This window comes from Peromyscus eremicus, chromosome 8a (assembly GCF_949786415.1).
Source record: "Peromyscus eremicus chromosome 8a, PerEre_H2_v1, whole genome shotgun sequence".
Classification (NCBI taxonomy): Eukaryota; Metazoa; Chordata; class Mammalia; order Rodentia; family Cricetidae; genus Peromyscus; species Peromyscus eremicus.
Window position 1 is genome coordinate 103,766,646 of NC_081423.1, and position 17,789 is coordinate 103,784,434.

At 44.0% G+C, this 17,789-nt stretch overlaps 2 protein-coding genes across 2 annotated transcripts in view; one reads left to right on the forward strand and one right to left on the reverse strand.

Moving 5' to 3' along the window:
* Tbcd (tubulin folding cofactor D) overlaps positions 1 to 17,789 on the forward strand; it is a 173,988-nt gene that overhangs the window by 62,230 nt on the left and 93,969 nt on the right. The window lies entirely within an intron of this gene.
* Znf750 (zinc finger protein 750) lies at positions 4,044 to 12,918 on the reverse strand. Its single transcript, XM_059272345.1, has 3 exons — positions 12,832 to 12,918; positions 5,970 to 7,581; positions 4,044 to 5,853 (listed from the first exon to the last, which is right to left on the reverse strand). The coding sequence occupies exons 2-3, from the start codon at positions 7,394 to 7,396 to the stop codon at positions 5,148 to 5,150; spliced, it is 2,133 nt and encodes a 710-aa protein (XP_059128328.1). The 5' UTR covers positions 7,397 to 7,581; positions 12,832 to 12,918; the 3' UTR covers positions 4,044 to 5,147.

Consider the following 17,789-nt stretch of genomic DNA (forward strand, 5'->3'; position numbering starts at 1 on the left):
TCCCCCTTTTTTTTTCCCACAGGAAGGAGAATCTTTTCATCTCTTTAAAGAGCTCTGCCAAGTTATCTTCATGCACACACAAGTGAGCACTCACACACGTATTCCCCCACACATTGTGACTAAGTTTTTTTGTTTTTTTTTTTAATCTTTGCTTTGGTGGATAAAGACTTAGGCCATTATCAAAGGACCTTTATTTCAGGTGGCCCAGATACTTTATTGGTCCTGGTTTTGGTCTTCTTGTTTTTTGGGGGGAGTTGCTCTTTGAACCTTGTTCACTGTGAATATGCCATGAGGCATCATGATTAGCCTGAGTAGGCTCATCTAGGGTTTTGGCTGTATTTTCTCGTGGCTATATTTGATTAGTGTTACTATTCTAATAGAGTGTATACCTGTGTCCCTAATTTTGTGGTTGATTTTTCCCCCCTAGTTTTATGTTTTGAAATTAAACATTCTTATTTCTTTGGACACTTTGTTAAAACCATCTGTTTCTGCTGTTTTTACTCAATAGAGAATTTTGTGCCTGTGAGTTATGTGGTATGAGCTTCTTGGGTATGTAGATTCCTAACTTTCATTCAAATGTCAGTGTGCTCAGCCTTGACTTCCTTAAATATTCCACCTGCCCCATTCTCCCTTCTTGCTTTGGGATTTGAATTTTAGGTATGTAGTTGTGCTTCATTGTGTCCCTCGGGTCTCTTAGGTTGTGTTCCTTTTCCTTTATTATTATTCTTTTTCTGCTCTTCATACTGGGTGATTTCAGTTTCTCGTCTCTATGTTTACTGACTCTGCCTTTTACTTGTGCAAGTCTGACTGTGAGCCCCTGTGTTAGTGTCTCATCACTGTGACCAGATTCTGCCTGATGGAAGTAGTTAAAAGAAGGAAGGATTTATTTTGGCTCATGTGTTTTAAGAGTATAGTCCATCTTTGCTGGGAAGGCATGGCAGCAGGAATGTGAGGCTGCTGGTTACATTGCATTCGCCGTCAGGGAGCAGAGAGAGGTGAATGCTGGTGTTTAGCTCACTTTCCCTTTTATAAAGTCTGGGACCCCTGCTCATGGAATGCTGTGTCCCACATTTAAAATAACTTCCTCTCTTAGTTCACTCAATCTAGAAACTCCCTCATAGATACACTCAGAGTCTTGTCTCCTAAGTAATTATAGATCCTGTCAAGTTGGCAATCAGTATCAATCATCACACCCCTCTAGAGAACCTTCATTTCAGCTCTGGACTTTTCAGTTTCAGAACTTCTGTTTAGTTGCTATAATTTCTGTCTCTTTATTGATATTTTGAGCTTGTTCGTGTCTTTGGTTTCCTTTAAGCATTTTAAAGTCTGTGTTTGGTAAGTCCAGTATCGGGGCTGCTTCAGAGATGCTTTCCCCCGTGTTTGGGTTATACTTTCCTGTTCCTTTGTCTGCCTTGCCATTTTTTTATTTTTGTTGAAAACAGAATATTTTGAATATTCTAGTAGGCACCTACAGAAAAAAGCCTCCTCCCCACAGGCCCTTGCTCTTAGGATATATTGAGGCCTGTGGTGTCTACTGTCCCAGTGATTGTCTTGTGTTTGTTTTCTGCAGTCTGTTCCATATCTCAGCATTAGACAGGATGTGAGAGTATCTGTGAGTGCTGAAACTCAGTAATTTCCTTCCTTAAGCATTCCTTTGGTTGTCATAACTGCTTGATTAGTATCCAGAGTTCTGCAAAAGTTGATCCTATCAGTTTTGTCCAGCTTAGCACTTCAGCACGGAACTCCTGTTTTGCCGTGTTCCATGACATCATCCAAAAAGGAACATTTGGATAGTGTTGTGTCATCTCTATGGGTTCTCTTAGGTAGCAAATGCCATGTAGGATTAAATGTGCAAGAGTTTTGTTAGGGAAATGCTTGTGTGAGAGAGAGATGGGGGGAGACAGGGAGGTTGGAGATCGCCCCTGGCCCTGATAGTATCTATGTGGGATGCCTGGCATTTCAGGTCCCAGGCAAACAGGTCCCTGGTCAGGGCCGTGTTGACCAGGTCCCAGAGTTGCACTGTTACTTAGTTTTTAGCATTTGTGCCATTTTGAGCTGCCAGATACCCAAATTTGTAAAAAAATGAAGACTACAATGTGGCACCTTTGACTTTGCTGCTGGGCGAATTGCCCTCCTGTGCTTTCCTTTGAGGGAGTTTTTCTCTGTTGTTTCCTGCCCTGTAGAAGGTGTTGTGGGAAGAGGACAAATCACAGTGGACCATTGTTGGGATTGTTTAGAAAGGGTTTTTGTTTTTTTTTGTTTTAAAATATAAATTGAGATACAGTTTACCTACCTTACGGTTTACTCATTTAAAAGATAATTGAATGGATTTTGGTATATTTCATTATTAATTTATTTCAAACTTATGGTTAAAAAATATATAAAACAAATTTGTTGTTGTAGCCATTTCCAAGCATTCTGCCCAGTAACATTAACTATGTTCTTGTTGTTGGGCAACGATTTCATACATCTGGTTCTAAAACATCTATTATTCCAAATACATGACCTGTCTTCCTCCCCACATAACTCCAGTCAACTTCCTATTCCTATGGTTTTGCCCATTCTTGGGTCTTCATGTAAGTACAAAGTGTGTACTTTCTGCCTATAAAACAAAAGGAATCCCTACAGCTACAAGTAAAACACTAGGATCTTACTTGTTTCCCAATTACTACTTCTCTACTTTCACATATGATTGACTTAAGAGTAAAAGCTCCTCCATTTGTGGCTGGCCCATTTCATAGAGTATAATGATCTCAAGACTCATCATACTGTAGCATGTATAAGAATGTCCTTCTTTGTAAGGCTGAGTAATGCTATGCTTGCTCTCCCCATCATCCCATCTCCTGGCTGCTGTGGACAGGAGATGAGCATATCTCTTTGAGACTTGCTTTAAGGTGTATATAATGTATCTGGAAGTAGTATTGCTAGGTCATGTGGTTCTGTTTAACTTTTTGAAAGCATTTTGTTTTTAAAGGGAGGAGTTTTACTCTTAAGACAATCATATGTGAAAGTAGAGAAGTAGTAATTGGGAAACAAGTAAGATCCTAGTGTTTTATTATGTAGCTGTAGGGATTCCTTTTGTTTTATAGGCAGATAGAATATCTACTCTAGTTGCCATGGATATGCTGTTGAAGGTGACCTTTGGAGCAAACTGTTCCTGGAGGGTGGTCTTTTTCCATTGTGGGTCTCTCAGCTGAGGCTGGTGGTACCATGTACAGACCAGTTTTCTGCAGGCTGAGTACCTCATGTCTGGTAGAGTAGCTTCTCATGCTTCACCCAGACATGGGTGGCAGCTGGCCAGGTTCTTATTTGCCATTTAAGGTGATATAGACAGTGGGTAAGCTATCATAGTACTTCAGAGTTCTGGGCCTGAATGGAGGGCCGAGTTATATGGGTTAAGCCTGCCAGGAGGACTTTGTCTATTAGTGCCAGGCTTTGGGTCATGAGGATGGAGCTAACAGTGCTTGATGGATCATTCCTCTTTCCTGCAGGCCTTTACTTGATGAGGAGCAGGAGGGGTCATGTTTCGTTCTTTGCCAAACATAAAAAAAGAGCCAGACTGGAAAATAAGATGATTGTATTTGTTGGTTTATATCATAAGAGAGTACATTTGGGTTAGTGGTATGTGGTGGTTTGATAGACCCAAAGGCCTCATCTAGGTCCTTGGATGGGAAGGGCTCCTGCTGCCTCACCAGGTGGAAGCAGAAAGCTTTCCTGCTTCCATGAGTGGGAAACCTGCTGTACCTTTAGAGATGGCTTGCAGCACTGACCTCATGCATCTCATAACGGTTGTGAAAAACTCTGCATCCCGCTTAAATGTTGGTATTTGAAATTTTATATGACTTTAACCAGTTGCAAAGTGTTTCTCTATTCCTAACATCACCTGAAGGTAGAACACTGGTCAGCTTTCGCTAGACATCCTCTATTGGGACTGGCTAGGAGCTGGGAATTGCTGGATGAGCAAAAGGATTTCTCAATAAGGAACCATGAATTCCTGTGCTCAGTGCCTGTAGCTTGGTTCTAGCATGTAGGATAAGGTCGTCTCTGTCCAGAGTAGAAGGGCTTTTGGGGACCAGGAAAGGTGGAAGCCTTCCCACGTAGCATTTAGGGGCCAGGGCTCCTGAGACTTACCCTCTAGGTACTCTGAGATTCAGGACTCCTAGATGGTCTTTGAAAAGACCCAGGGGTGAAGATTTGTACATGCCTGGACTCTGTGGCTACTAATTTATTCACCAACCTCAGAAGTACTTTCTTAGTTTCATTGTAACTCTTTCTTGTCGAATGTTATGGCAGAACACTCTAAAGAATACCACAGACCTGATGTTGGTCTTTGCTTTATGTGTTCTTAAAGTTCACACATGAGTTTATTGGAAAATTAACAATATGTACATCATTTTAGGGAGTTGAACGTGAGGCTAAGTGAGAAAGTTTGCTGTGACATCATAAACAAATAGAATAAATTGATCATACTGATTGATTTACCAGCAATGCATTTCCCTTATGGAAATAAATTATTTGTAAAATCAGCCTCTCAGTGCTTGTGGGCAGTTCAGTAAAAACTAATCACAACATTTTTTACATATAACACTTGATGCTCAAACGAAGATGTTTCTGGCATCAAAACACATAACTGTATTTAATAGGAAAACAGTAAAAGCTTACTAGTCCTGAAAAATAGTACATATAAAAGGTCATTTTTTTCCTCCCGCTCACACTGACTCACACTGCTGAGCCAGTTTTCAGTTCTGTATATTTTCCTGGTGTGTCACAGACAGGAAAGCCTAGTTTAATTCATCAGTCTTAGAGAGCATAAGCCACTGAGATGTTTTTTACAACCAGAAGTAGAAACACCTTTTAATATTTATTCTTAATGTTTACAAAAAACTGAACAAGATTACAGCCTTTTGTCTTTTTTGAGAAGAAAAGAGAAACTATTTATAAAAATTGACTTGATAAAAAGTGAAAGTAAACTGTGGGTGCACTGGTTGTCCCAGCACTTAGGCTGAGGCAGTAAGATCACAAGTTGGATGCCAGCTTGAACAACATGGTAAGACTGTACCTCCTCCAAAAAGCAGAAAAGTGAAGCTGCTGCTTAGAACATAGTGTGAAAGGCGTCTTTTTAGCCACAGCAGTGGAGCGTGTGAGCCTCAGGACACCCGGGTTCTTTTGCGTAGAGTGAGCACTCTTGGTACAGTGTCATTCAGCTTTTGCTTTTTAGTTCCTTGCTGGGATTTTCCTGCATCCCTTTGACTTGTCCTCTTTTGTCCTTTGGGTTTGAGGTCACACTGAGCCCCCTGGCTCTCTGTAGCACTGAGGGTGGGCACATCTTGACAGGTGGATTCCTGGACTGTGCTCTCCTCATCACCCACTCGGACATTCCCTGGGCTGTAGGCTGCCAGCTGACAGAGAGCTACAGCTGCTGTTTGCTTCTGTTCATCACTGCTGTCTACTGTGTGTACATCTGGGGTCGTCCTGCTGTGGGCCTTGTCTTGCTGTGTCTCCACATGGCTTGTCTTATCTTCAGAACCTTTTGTCTCAGTCTTTAGAGCAGCTGCAGATTCTGCACCTTGTGGTGGGCCGGGGAAGACAGGCCTAGGAGCCCAGGCATTACAGGGATCCTTTACAGAGAGATTAAGTGGCAGGTCTTGCAGCCCTGAGAAGCCCAGGGTGTCTGCCTGGGCATTGTCTACATACATGGGTCCATAAGTGGCTGCAGGGCTTGTCTCCAACTTTTTGGAGAGATTGAGGGGGCCTATCCTGGAGTGGTCCTCTGGGCTGGAGGGTGGAGCCTCTGTGATGAGAGAGGTACTGGTCCCTATCTGGGCTGGAGGGTCATTGTTCATGGCCTGGAGGCTAGAAGAAATCAAGAGAAATCTTAGGAAAATTATCATGTAAAAGTATTTTGAGCAAGTGTGAACTTGGTGTTGAACAGAATTACATTGAAAATTTTGAAAAAGAAATTTTCTTACCTTTTTGGAGACTCTGTTCTGTTTGCAGGAGGCTGAGAATGAGGACTTTCTGAGCCCCTCTGAACAGCTTTGAAGGCAGTGGGGCTCTGCTCAGGTTGCTGGAGTCGCTCCAGGGTTCCTGAGGAGGCTGCTTTGTTTGAGAGGTCACACAGGCCTTCGAATATTTGGCTTGTTTGGGTGAAATTGGTGGGGCTTGGCCTCCCTGGGGAGCCTGTGGCAGCGCTCCCTGCTCGGGGGCTCATTTTCGCCTCTTCTGCATCCCTTTGCCCATCTTTAGAAGGATCTTTTGCCTCAGGAACTGGACTCTCCTTCTCAAACTCTGTGTGTTTTCTGTGGGAGTTTGAAAGATTTAACTCGGAGGGACTTGAGGCTGGGTAAGCCAGGGCTGCTTCTTCAAGTAGGCGAGAGCTTTGATCTCGTGTGATACCAGTAACAGGTGGGAGCCTGAGACTGTAGGAGGGAAATGCCGATTCTGGTCTGTAAAATCCATAAGGAATTGGCAGATTTGAGTGATATTGCTGGAAAAATCTGTAGTGGTCATATGTTGATGGAGTTGTGTTCAAGTGTTTAGAGATTGGTCCAGGATGGGACAGGAAGTGTCTTTGGTCTTGGGACCCATAGACAGACAGCAAAGTGGTGTCACACTCAGGCGTGTTCCCAGTCAGGAGGTAGGGGGAATAGATGGCAGCCAGCCCATGCTCTGTGTAGAAGGGATGGGGGTACTCTGGGATTGCAGGGTGCATATAGGGAGAGATAGCACCAAACCCCTTTGTAGATGGGATTTTATGTGGAAACTCAGGTGGCAGAAATGGGGAACCAGCTTTCCAGGGGTAACTAGGAGTATGGAATGCAGACTTGCCATGGAAAGAGGTGGCTTTGGTGGTGGAGTTGGTTAATGCCAGCATTTCAGGAGCCTCTGTGTCTTCTGGCCCCCTAAGTCTGTGCTCCCCAACTGGAACAAAGGCTGAAGACCTAACCCCACTGTCTAGGCAAGGCTGGGTACTGAGAATGGCTTCTGGTGTCATTTCTTTCTGTAGGGCTGGTTTCTGGGGACCCTTGTGGGTCCCCTGGGCCTGCATTTCTAGGTTCTCTTTGGCATCTTCCTTTGCAGATCCCTGTTGAGACTTTGGATCAAAGCTGGAGAGTCCATTTGGGAGAGATTTGGAAGTGGCTGGCTTTGAGATGGGCTCTGGCTGGTGGGTCTGCTTAGGGTCCAGCGAACTAGATTTGGGGCACTTGGGAATGCGATCTTGCTCTGACACTAAAGTAATAGAGTTTTTACAGAGACCATACTTCATGTGATTGAAAAGATGTGACTTCTCATTGCATGTAAAAGGACACTGGAAGCATTTGTACTTGAAGGGTTTTCCTGGGGGCCGTGGAATATAGTGTGGCTTTTTTGGTTTCCGTTCCTTTAGGAGACTCATTGTCCTTTGTATTTGGACTCTGGTCTGCTCAGTGTGTGGTCACTGCTGACTCCTCTTTGACCAGGATGTGGTGGCTTTGAAGGAGGGAGTACTGGTCTTCTTTCCTGGTCTGAGTACTTTATTTGCAGCCAGCTCCACGTGCAGAGGGCCTAACAAGAAAAATTCCTTCCATCTGGCACCTAAAGCTGTGAAGGCAGACAGAGACTGGTGTCAGGCGCAGTTAGTGGGCCATTCTCTGCACTGTCACACTAAAGACAAATAAGAGGCCTCCCGCCTTTAGAGAGCTAGTGACACCTGTGTCCCTACTAGTCTACTGTGCTGGCAGCCAGCTTCCTGTGATATTGTCTCAGGCCTGACCTGCAAGAACTGCCTGGGGACCAAGAGAGCACGGTGTTAAAGGTGATTCTTTGAGTTTTGGGGACCTTTATTGTGCAATCTGGACTTTTCCTTGGTCATTTTCGTGGGGTTTCTGATAGGATTCTGTACCATAGCCTCCCTTCTGAATCCTCTTTGGGAGTAGGCATTTAGTCACTGTGCTATGGCATTGTTGAGTTAAGTGCTACAAGGCAGTTTGGCCCTATTTACCTATTCTGCTGCTATATCTTATGTGTGAATATTTAAAAATGAGGAATATTTAAGAACATAGCACTTCATTCTGCTGCTTCTAAAGTCACAAATGAAAAGCCAGCTTTATCAGCAAGTATTATACTTTTTTTAGGGGAGGTGGTGATGCTTGGGCCCATAGCTTCATATATGCTGGGCAATTGTACCCACTGTACTACATCCTTAGCTCTAGTAAGTAGCATTTATGTTGGCTCAAAAAATGTGGATGCTTTATTTCGGTCGTCTCACTTTGCAGTGCTGTTAGGATGATTTGCAAGTCCCTGAGTGACTTTATGTCCTGCCATTCGTCAGTGTTTGAGAATAAACTTATATATTTGCCCTTCCCTTCCTTGGATATATGCCTTCTCAAGAGCACAGAGCAGTGGTATCCAGGTAGAGGGAGGAAGCCATTTTGCTTCAGGTGTCTCTTATATCCAGATCTTGCTGAGCACTTAGCGAAGCTGCCTGCCTGGACATCTGGGGTGACCCTAGATGAAGCTTGGGTATAAGGTGAAGTATTCAGGCCAGGCACCTTGATTTGTATAGGGTATGTGAAAAGGGAAAGATCTTCTACTAAGTATTTTAAATACTTAAAAATAACACTCAGTGGAAATTATTTAAGAAAATTGTTCTTAGCTTTAAAATTAAGTTTGTGAGAAAGGTGTAAAGCTATGCCCTCTAGACCTAGCCAGATACTTGTCTGTAAGCCAGACCCTCAGAAACAGAACCAGCCACTAAAGTCTTATGCCTAAGTCCTCACTCTAAGTCTGTCTCCCCTGTCCTCAGTATACATGTGTATAGTGGGCAGTGGGGTGGAGTGGCCAGCTACAAGAGCGGGTTCTTTATTTCTACTTGTATACTTTATATTCTGAGGACACTATCTGGTTTTACTTGTTTTTTTCTTCTAATTTGTGTGTGTGTGTGTGTGTGTGTGTGTGTGTCTGTAAATAAATATATTTTACTATATATTTATTTTATACAAAATATATTATAATTTTTATTATGTAAAAATAAATTATACATACATACATATATATTAAACACAAAGAACTATGCCCACACTGTGGTGTACACCTGAAGTTCTATCATGTAGGGGAGGTTAAGGCATAGAGTCTCAAGTTCAAGACCTGTCTGTGCTGCTTAGCAAGATTTTTTTCCCCTCAAAACAACAGGAACAAGCTTACAAAGAGCTAACGTGCTCTTCACCAGCTACCCTATTACCGTATTTTGGGGCTGTTTTGTTAAGTAGTTGTTTGGGAGAACAGTGGTTCAGCTGACACTGAAAGTAGTCCACTGTGAGAGTCAGCAATAGCAGTGACAGTGAAGCGTAGATTTTAGATAAGAATGTCAGGTGCCCCGTGACTGGGAGGAAACTAGGGTCCTAGGCTCTTTGGGGGGGTGGTATGGGAGACTAAGCTGTCAAAGGGGACCCTACCTGGAATGCAATTTTGCTGCAGAAGCTACAAAGCACCCTGTCAAAGCTGATCATATTAACAGTAATAGCCTTGTGACTTTCTCTTCTCCTCTATTAAAAGGAAAATGTAAAGAAATTCTCTGTGGGCCCAGCTTGTACCTGGAGTGCATTTTCTCTGCCTCTGTCAGGGAACCTGAGAAGCCTTGTCTGACTAGCTGATGAGGGCAGCTCGATAAGTCAGTGGGGCCTGTGCTGGCATGCTCATTACACTCTTGATTCTGAAGGCGTGAGAACCTCTGCAAGACAGGTTCCCATGGCTGTATAGGATATGTCATGGCACAGATCTGAGAGAGATGATTTCATCACTAACTGGGAGCATCATGATCAAAATGATGACAGTTGCAAACATTTATCGAGTGTGAGCTACTTCCCAGTTGCTGAGTATAGACATGGACACTGCACTGTGTGTACTGGACAAGCTAGAAAGGCCTTTTTAGATGTAAGGAAATAATGATGGGCCTTAAGAAGCAACTTTAGTGAATGTTACTGATGGTTTGGGGTAGAAGAAGTAAGCACACCACTTGGTTAAATATTTAATACCCACAGTGGTTAAATAAGCACACTGTCATGGTAAAGTTTTCTTTTGTCTTATATATATAGGAGGCAAATGGTTTATAAATCACCATATGTTATCCTAAAGAGTAACTTAGAAAATAATTGCTATTATATATGTATGAAGTTATCAACCCCCCAAAAGTTATGTATGTTATATATTAAATATTAAAATGTAATATATTAAAGTAAAATGCTATTTGAAGTTTTGGTTTGAACTTTTTGCCTTTTTATTTTTTGGCCTACCCGTCCTCAGGACAGTGAGCAGGCTGGATGGGATAATCCCGGTGGCTCTTGTGCAAGGGTTCTAGAGTGAGACTGTTTACTAAGGTATTAAAACTGGAAGGGAATGAGTATAAAAATGGAGGCTTAGCTGTAGTAGTTTCAGTAACTTTGGATAAACTGACCCCTCAGGATTTCACAATTGCTAATTAAAGCAGAGCACTCACTGCTTGGAGGCAGGTGTAAGGCGGGTGTAACTCATCTATAAAACTACTGTGTTAGAGAAGTAAGTGGGATAAAATTGATGCTTTTGTAAGCTTTCGAATGATGATGTCAGCCTGTGAGTTTTCTGTCCTACCCAAGTGAGGTTTATGAGTATGAAGAAACTAACCCACAGCCATGACTGCAGCCAGGCACATATGTCTGTGGGCATGGAGGCTTATAATGAGTCCTGATTGGTCAGTTTATACCTGCTGGACTTTTTCTGGCAGCTGCTAGTGTTAAATATTCCCAAAAGTGCATGTTGTTGCCTAAACAGTAAAGCCTGGAACTTTGACTGTTTACAGTAAGTTTGGATTTGTATTCAAAGGTGAAGCTCTTCCTAAAGGCAATAAGAAGGGTATATATATAACTATCTCTTTTTTGGGGTGTGCCTGTTACTACTTTGGGAATACATCTCTGGAAGGCTATATGTGGAGCTGTGCCTGTCTGAGAACTGTAGTGTTAGCATGTTTGATGCTGACACAACCCCAGAGGAGTTTTACCTGGCATCTTACCCTCCTCCCTTTCACTTCCCATATGATGGTCAGGGGGTTCATGAGGGTGTCTTCCCACAGACACCCAGCCTGGGTCGGGCTGCTGGTAGAGAGCTTCCAGGTATTCTCTGTCTTCTTGGGGAAATCCCTGTTCTCAAACATGCCTCCCCAGACCACCTTGACTTGAGGCTTTCTTCTCTGAATCATCTTGGAATGCAGTAGAGACTCTCTACAATAATACAATGACCTAAAATTATGTACAGTGTCCAGCTTAAGATCTATAAGATCTGTCCTAATTTTTCTGCTGACATATATCAGCTGTGTGAGTTGAGACTTGAACAGCTCTTATATTCAACTGCTTGACTTTGCCTTTGGAAAGGGCCCTGGGCTGAGAGCACCTTCCTTCTGCCCACAGTGTGCCATCCGGGATACCTGCCCACACAGGGAGCACTGTGTGGTTTCGGTTGGCCACAGAGTTCTGTTTGTCTTTAAAGCACTTTAGCTGATCCCTAAGTGTGGACATGTAATGTAGCTGCTGGTATCAAGGCAACAGTGAGTGGCTGGCTGGTTTTAAAAGTTTCTAAGGGGTTTGCACTTAGAAAACAGACAAGAGAAAGAGTAATTTAAAAGAACTCTGGTAGGACACAATGAAGGTAATTACAGCTTTGCTTTATAGGACAGCGATGTGACAGGCTAGGTAGCTATGTTTGTCCTGTGAATTGACCTGCAAATCAAGACAGTGCTGTAATATTCCTCCTGGTGGTGTCCAGCTGTCTGGCACAGAGCCTCACAGGTGGAACGTCGTGAAGGGCATGCTATAATTACAGCACTGTGATGTGGCATTATTGCACCACTCAAGGGCACGCCACTGTCGTCTACCCACTGGGGTGTCGCAAGAACGAGATTTGTGAGTTTTACTTCAGCTGAGCTTTTGCAGTGACTGGCCGCCACTCCCTCCCAAACTTTCTGTTCTTTAAGATGAAGGTGAACTTAGGACGGCCATAACTTTAGAGGAAAGCAATTTTCTTGAGTATGGAAGAAAAGATCCAGAAAACAGATGGGTTCTGTTGTGTTGGCACGTAGTACACACACAGCTCCCAGGCCAGTATTGCACCAGAGATCACCTTGCCCCACGTTTCCTTAACACACCAGTCTAAAATACCGGAGAGCCTTTGCTAATGCTCAGAAAACACTAGTAGGTGGTTCTGCTTAAATGAAATCTGATTTGGTTGGATTTAGCTGATTATTTGATCAGTAATAATTTTCATACAGATTTATGGGAAATTTCATATAGGAAAAATACCCGCCTCCCTGTGTGTGTAACCTTAACAACCAAACCAAACTTAAACGTTGTTGGCTTCTTGTTTTTGAAAGGTTTTGTCAAAGCAGCACTTATTTTAAACTTGAAAAGTTTTAGGTATTAAACTGAAAATGAAAAACAGCAGTTGTATAGTTATGTTTCTATATACATACATGATTTTTGCCTCTTTCATGTTGAAACTTATCGTAATTTCTTTGAGAAGTAGGGAACAATTAAGTGCTAGTATAAATCCATGTTTTGGTTTATTTTTAAAATAAATTTTATAGCAGAAAAGAGGGCTTGATTTCTAAATAGGCTTGCTCATATTCTTGGAATAAAGTATCAGCCCCATTTGGAGTTTTGTAGTTGTGGTCTGCATCCCCAAGGTGCACCTGCCAGGTTCTGAGTAATCCTTAGGGAATAAAACAGGAAAGAGCAGACGACAGCAAGCAATTTACCTAGACAGATACCGCAAGACACATTGTAGAGTAGTTTTGAAAGAAAACTTGAAGAAATGGTAAACACTTACCAGAGGTGAGTAGTGCTGGGATGAGGAGTCCTTCTGTGCAAGGTGCTGAGGGCTGAGGAGCAGGATCTGTTCTCACGCTGGCTCGCTGGCTCGGTGAAACTGGAGCCGGCTGTTCCAGTGGGAGGGATTTAAGTGTAGGAGTTGAGCCCTCAGGGCGTAGAGATGCACCTGATATTCCTCCGCCTGCAGCTACAATTCATGTGTTTGCACCCACTGAGCTCTACACAGCCTCACTGAGCAGGGTCCTGTGCCACTCCAGGTGCCCTGTAGGACTCTAGGTTTTCTCTCTCTCTCTCTCTCTCTCTCTCTCTCTCTCTCTCTCTCTCTCTCTCTCTCTCTCTCTCTCTCTCTGTGTGTGTGTGTGTGTGTGTGTGTGTGTATGTCCTGTCAGGGCTGCCCTGTTGCAGAAGAGTCAGGATCCCAGAATGCAGAGTATAGTGCTGATGTACTTCTCTTATAAGTGTTCGATGTATGTTAAAGATTCAGGTGTAGAACTTCCCTTCTGTACTCCAGCCTATGCACGTAGCAGCAGAGAAACACAAGTTTATCTTGAAAGACGTGTCACCAAAGACAACACTAATAGTGTTTTTTGCTGTGAGGGCTAGAGAAGCCTCTGGTCACCTTTGTGATTTTTACCCTTCTTCCCAAGGATTTTTGTTAAAGAGGATGCTAACCTTGCTGTGTTGTCACAGGAACCTGCCGGAACATGCCCAGGCATGCACTGGTTGTGGAGCTGACATGTGCTGTCTGTCATTCAGGCGTCAGCAGTGTACACCCTCACACCCCCTCTTTAAGCAATAAATCAGATTTTTGATTTTGGAGCCATTGTATCCCCCCACCCCATTTACTTACTTGCTCTGAGGCTTGTGTGGGCTGCAGTGAAGGATAGAATGTAATATCAGTTTGGGGACAGGGAAAGGACAATGTGGTGGTTGCCAGGCTCTTGTTCATACCTGAAGCTGCTGGCAAGAGCCAGGCACCAGAACACAAAGGACAGGTTCCCTGGGGTTGGAGCACTGGTGCTCTCCCCCGACCTGTTTAAGACTTAAGATTTAACTTGGCTTCACCTTTATCTTTAATTCTTTTTGGTTGTTGTTTTTAGATTTATTTATGCATATGAGTGTTTTGTCTGCATGTATATATGTGTATCATATGCTTGCCTGGTGCCCACAGAGGATATCAGAGCCCTCAGTATTGGAGCTACACACAGTTGTGAGCCACCTTGTAGGTGCCAGGAATTGAACCTGGATCCTCTGGAAGAACAGACAGTGCTCTCAACCGATGAGCCACGTTTCCAGCTCCTATGTTTAATTCTTTAAAACTTTCTTCAGTTACTTTTGTTTTATTTATATGAAGAGTCAAAAAGAGATGTACACTCTTATCCTAAGAACAGCAGTTCCCTAGGATTCCTCACATCTCTTGCTGGGTAGCAAATTACCTTATACTCTGGCTTGAGACATTCACCAGTTTGTTTGTGGTCTTGGAAGGAGTCTGGACAGGGCTCCTGGGGCAGTGATTCTACTCCGTGGTATTTACTGAGGCTCCCCAGTGTGGTGAAGTCCCCTAGCTAGAGGAGTCCACAGAAGATGATGGCCTTTTGGACATCTCAGGACTCCAAGAGAGCTGAGAATCACCTAGTGCCGTTTCTGTTGCACTTCTTTTGTGGAGCAGTTGGGGCAGGCTGGGCTCGAGGGAAGGTCAGTGGGAAACTGCTGGACGTCTTCCCTCCACTCCACTCACTTGCTGCTGAGTATTTGGTATTTACTCCTTGATTCTAGTTTGCAATCCCTGTTTCAGTGTTTTCAGTTGACTTCCTTAGTGGCAAAAGAGGCTTAATTCTCCTGCCTCTGTGTCACCTCCCACGTCCTCCTGGGGGCTCTACCTCCTTCCTGTGTGGGGACTATATTCCTTGAATCCATGCCACCTTCTCACTTAGGTCAGTCCTGTCTTTGATGCTGTATGGCTTCTACATTTCCTCCCCTCTTTTCTCTAACTACCTGTGTGTCTTGTTTTCTGTATTTCATAGTCAGTGTGGACAATGCTATACTCAACCCCTAAACACTTGAACACACATTGGTTTATTGTTATTTTATAGTGCTTCCTTCAGTGGAGAGTCCTCATGCAGCAAGTGTGGCATTTAATGGGCATTGACTGTTTTGAGGCCCAGCCTTGCCACCATTTTCCTACATGGCTTGGCAGCTGTGGACTGATGGCATCCAGATGCTCTGGATTTTGATTAAGGGCAAGCTCTGGCTTTATGAGCGCATGTATAGTCGCCTCTTCGTTCATCTTATAGTCTCAATTTCCTTAGCTGTATCTTCTGGCATTGCCATGAAGCATATTCCACAGTCAGGATCTCTGGTTTCTGAGAGTTGTGAGTGACCTTGCTTAGACACCTTGTTCTCACTGCTCTGAATATTTCAGCGATAGTTTCTGATAGGATGGGAGAGCTTCAGGACTTTATGCAGGGATTCAACTCTGTCTCCTGCAGGACAGGATTTCTTGAGTGTTAGTGGTTGAAAGAAATTCCAGAGTTGTTGGTGGCCGAGACCTTAGGCTTTTTATGGACTCTGTTGTGTAGGGAATGGCTGGGCTTCCTCTTTGGTCCCTTACCAAATGTGCTTGTAGCCTCCTAATGCTTCTTCCTGTTGCTATGTTCCCTATCCTCTTTGACCTCATAGCTTATGTCCTAGAAAGCGAAGAAGGGTCTGGAGAGATAGCTTAGCAATTAAAAGCCCAATCAGTGGACCTAGAGTCTATTCCCAGCACCTACATGGTGGCTCAGCCATCTGTCCCAGAGGATCTGGTGCCCTCTTCTGGCCTCTGGGTGCACCAGGTACGCATATGGTGCATAGTCCTAGATGCAGGCAAAAAATCTGCAGACATAAAAAGAGTGAGGTCTTCTCTGTTGTCTTTAGTGAGGTTCAAACCTTATGTTCGGTCTCAGTCTTTTACATGACCAAGTGTCCTGGCGAAGTTTCTGAGAAGTAAGTAAAATCTTAGGGAGAAGACTGGGCGTGGCAGTTGGTGTTTACTGATCATCTTCCACGTGGGTCCCTGTGCTGAGTGCCACTTGCATCATTACTTGTAGTCACAGGAACTGCTGTGCACCTGCTTTACAAGAGTTAAATGAGCACAAAGGGGGTTAAGTAACTTGACCCAGGAACCTAGTCTGGTAGGTAACAATTTCATCATGTGGCATGGGAGGTAAGCTAGGGTATAGAGTGGGTGTCTGGAACAGCTGCCATCTCTGGACAGCAGCATCCCAATCGAGTGCAGACAGGTGCTGTTGGGTACAGGTAGTGCTATGAATTTGGTCAGCTGAACAGAGCCATCTGAGGGACACTTTCCTTCACTGCAGGGTATGGAAGGCAAGCAGTGTGGTCAGAGGTAACATAGGTGCTCCTCCACAGCTTGGCTTGGCTCTCAGTTTCCTTCCTGTCCCTTAAACATCTTTTTACCTGTGCTTGGCCTACTGAGTCTACTTTGATGCAACGCAGGGCTGTGCAATATGTAAGAGGGTCAGCACAGACTTTGCCAAGTCTGGTGAGTCACTTCACACAGCAACCTCTCTCGGGAAACATCTTTGAAGAAGGAAGAAGGGGAATCACTTATATTTCTGCCCTCCTTACAGGAAATCACAAGAAGATTTTTCCTGTAATTTTTTTCGTGTTCCTCCTTTGTGAGGAACATCTGGAATGTAAAAAGGAAATGGAAATTGCTGTAGTGATATTACAAGTCTGGTTTCGGTTTTCCAGTGCCCTGCAGTGCCCCAGGGGCAGTTCTAGGCAGCAGACAGCTCACTCTGAGGTGTTCTACTCATCTCCTCTGAACTTGAGCTGATGACATGATTGGGATAAGAGTTCAGGGTCCTTGAGTGGCAGGAAAACAGCAGCTCCGTCCTGCCCAGTTCTAGACTCCAGCAGAGTGCACAGCGTTCTGGGGTTTGTGACAGTCTTGTACTCCTGAGGTTTTAAGAGCAGTAACAGAAGGCCCAGGGCCTGTCCCACATCTTAGTAAGTCTGTCTTTGGCCTTGTCTTGATGGATTCTTTCCCATTGAAGAGGGTGTCTCTTAGGGTTTCTTGATTGGAATTCCTTTTCAGTTAGGATTGTAGTAATGACAGACGATCATAAATTATTTGCCAATTCCCTAAGAGTCCTGGTCATCTATCCTGAGGTGTTAGATGGCCCCTTCCCGGTATCTCTTCTTCTCCTTCCCAAGCCTTCTTCCTATTCCATCTGTGTTAAGGTAAGTCCTGGCTGGACTGTGAAATGCTCTGTTCCCAGTGGTCTGGACACTTTCCTAGACTTGGATTTGGCCCTAGGCACTGCTCTTGTTTTGCTCAAAGTCACTGGCCAGATCTGGAGCTGTAGCCCAGGGGACAAGTACTGCTGTTCAGTAGACAGAACTGTTCAGAGCTTCTGCAGGCCCAGCAGGGCATCTGGCCAAGATGGGGGAGGAGCCACCTCCCTCCCTCCTTGCTTTTATTCCTAGAACCTCTCCAGGATGGTGGGCCAGATGTGGGCTACGATCACTGATTACTGGCCAGAAAGGCCTGTGCCCCAGCCTTAGGGGTCCTCACCTGCCATAAGGCGAGAGGTGGACATGTTAATAGAGCCCTTAGTGCTTCCTGGCTGTCTTTAGGACTCAGATGTGTCCAACCTTTTGACATTGCAACATGACATTCTTGTTTACAGAGTTTATGTTCAAGAACCTGCAATTGAATTACCAAAACAAAACAACAAAAAACCCTCAATGTTTTAAGTAGTTTTACAATTTTTTGTAGGGCTGAGGCTTCATTTATCACTCTCCTTGGCCGTATGTACCCCTTGGACTGTGGGTTGAACATACATGGTAGGTAGTATACTTAGTTTCTTATTTTAAACAAAACTAAGAATATCAGTGGATTTCATTCACCTGTTTGGCAATACAGAGTTAGTTGGGCAGTTCTAGTGA

What these genes read in the sequence shown, in the direction of transcription:
- Znf750 (XM_059272345.1), bottom strand. Translation starts at nt 7,396, where the DNA reads ATGAGTCTCCTAAAGGAACGGAAACCAAAAAAGCCACACTATATTCCA. An exon ending in AGAACAGAGTCTCCAAAAAG is followed by an intron (nt 5,854 to 5,969) that starts GTAAGAAAATTT and finishes GATTTCTTCTAG; the next exon opens with CCTCCAGGCCATGAACAATG.